The 2,026-nt window shown below is 42.0% G+C and overlaps 1 protein-coding gene across 1 annotated transcript in view; it reads left to right on the forward strand.

Moving 5' to 3' along the window:
* Positions 1-1,561, forward strand: part of cacna2d3a (calcium channel, voltage-dependent, alpha 2/delta subunit 3a) — a 107,933-nt gene extending 106,372 nt beyond the window's left edge. The window contains exons 36-37 of the mRNA XM_035656128.1: positions 443-525; positions 655-1,561. Coding sequence (XP_035512021.1) covers positions 443-525; positions 655-747 — 176 coding nt within the window. The 3' untranslated portion in view covers positions 748-1,561. The remainder of the gene's footprint in view (positions 1-442; positions 526-654) is intronic.
* The last annotated feature ends 465 nt before the right edge of the window (positions 1,562-2,026 follow it).

Raw genomic sequence — 2,026 nt, forward strand, 5'->3', positions numbered from 1 at the left:
GTGTGTGTGTGTGTTTGTGTTGGACTGTGTTACACAACAGCCCCGCTGTGATGGGGTACCGATCAATAGCAGACACAGCTCAGAGTGGAGTCAGATTAAAAGAGCTCGTCACCACATACCCGAGCTGGGTTCTCCTACTGACATTTTATGCAGTACAGTCACGCTGTATATACATGTCCACCACTGTTTATTTTGTTGTGGAGTGCTTACTGTAGCATAAAGCCTGCTATTCTGTTGCTGTGCAACAAAAGAAAACTTATCAAACATTGCTCAGAGTGTGCTTTCCTTGTTCTTTTAGTATCACTGCATCCATAAGGAACTCTTTTCACAGTGCACTCAGAAACATGCCTTCCTTTCCATTATAAACAAGAAATACACTCCAGCAGGAAAACATCCTGCAAAGGGTACACATTGTCTGTTATTGCCTTAACTTCAGCTGCACATAATGAATCTCTCAAGTGCGAGAGATTGAAGATGCAAAAGGACAGGAGGCGCCCAGATACCTGTCACCCTTTTCACCCGGAGGTATCCGCTCTACAAATACGTATAAACACACAGATCACTATTATAGTACTTTATATCATATTATATTCCCTGCTAATTCTGCTTTTGTGTTTTCCATGTCTCTTTATATCTTGCCCCCACTCTATCTAGGAGAACTCAATGGAGTGCGGAGGAGCTGTGGGTCTCACCCCGTCTCTCGCAGCAACACTGCTCTGTGTCCTTCTGGCACTGTTGCCTAGGTGACCAGAGCTGGCCCCGCCTCTCCATCCAGAACTTGACTTGGATCGGCTTGGCTAGGCATGTAAAAGAATTGCAACGATGCCACAGAAAAAATCACTCCTGCCCCTTATAAAAATGCGCCCAATTCCAACTCACCACCTGCAAAGCCCCTAGCCCTGAGGTACCTCCCTACAAGGCACTTAGTTGAAAGGATTGATAATGGATAGCTTTCACAGCTGCTAAGTAGTGATCATTAAGGTGCTTTAGCAATATCACATGAGCTGCACAGAGAGGTTTTTGGAGAGATACAGAGTTTTTAACATAGTAATAATGCTAATAATGCACATAGTAGCTTAAAAACTGCACAAGTGGTCCAGTAAAACCCACTGACACTCACACCACTATGTTCAGTCCTTTCAGGTAGCAGCTAAGGGCTGGGGTCTGTAGCTGGTCTTGGAACTGGGCATTAGAGCCACGTAACACCAGTGTGGAGAAAGACAGGTGCACCTTCCCTTGGCCCACTCTGACTTTTCATGGACAATAATGATTCTGAGGATTAAAAAAAAATAATACTGAAGATGAAGATGATTATATGTGGCTGGGGTTGTAATGAAATGTTTGTCTAATGACCTTTTTTTTCATGATGAGAAAAAAAAAGTTCTAGTCTATATACAGTATGAAGAAAAAAAAAGAGTTTTATTTATGATTTGCAAGTGGTACCCATAAACTGTGACTATGAGATTTTGAGTCCTCTGACGTGAGTGGTTGTTAATATTTGAGCTTTGCCTTATTGAACAATATTGGTCCTGTTTGTGTACTTTTGAAATAAAACTATGTTTAAAATGTATGCTGTTGTTTAAAGCCATGTTGTTGAAAGGCTCTTAGGGAAGCAGACTTTAAGTAGAACAATAGAGTTAATATGAAGCATCAGTTCTCATCCCTATAGATAGTTTTATTGTTGTTGGCAGATCTGACTGATTAATACAATATCTGCTCTTAGTGGTTAGCTGTGGGGAAATGTTTGGCTGCTTTTTGGCCTCCGCATGAGCAGAAATGTGGCAGGCTTGTGTGTGCGTGTGCACATGCATGTATCTGTGTGTGTGCATCTGGTGTTTCGCTCCTCTGTCATTCATGTAAGCCTCTGCCCCAGAGCTCTGTCCCCCACACAGAGAGAGACAATAAAGACCATGACACAGGAATCGAAGGCCAACCGCAACATACATCTGTATTTGTTTAGGAAATAGACACAAACAATTCTTTGACATTTTCTGACAAAAATACACATACATGCAAGAATAGGATT

This window comes from Morone saxatilis, unplaced genomic scaffold (genome assembly GCF_004916995.1).
Source record: "Morone saxatilis isolate NCDOM2014 unplaced genomic scaffold, NCSU_SB_2.0 Contig15, whole genome shotgun sequence".
Taxonomy (NCBI): Eukaryota; Metazoa; Chordata; class Actinopteri; family Moronidae; genus Morone; species Morone saxatilis.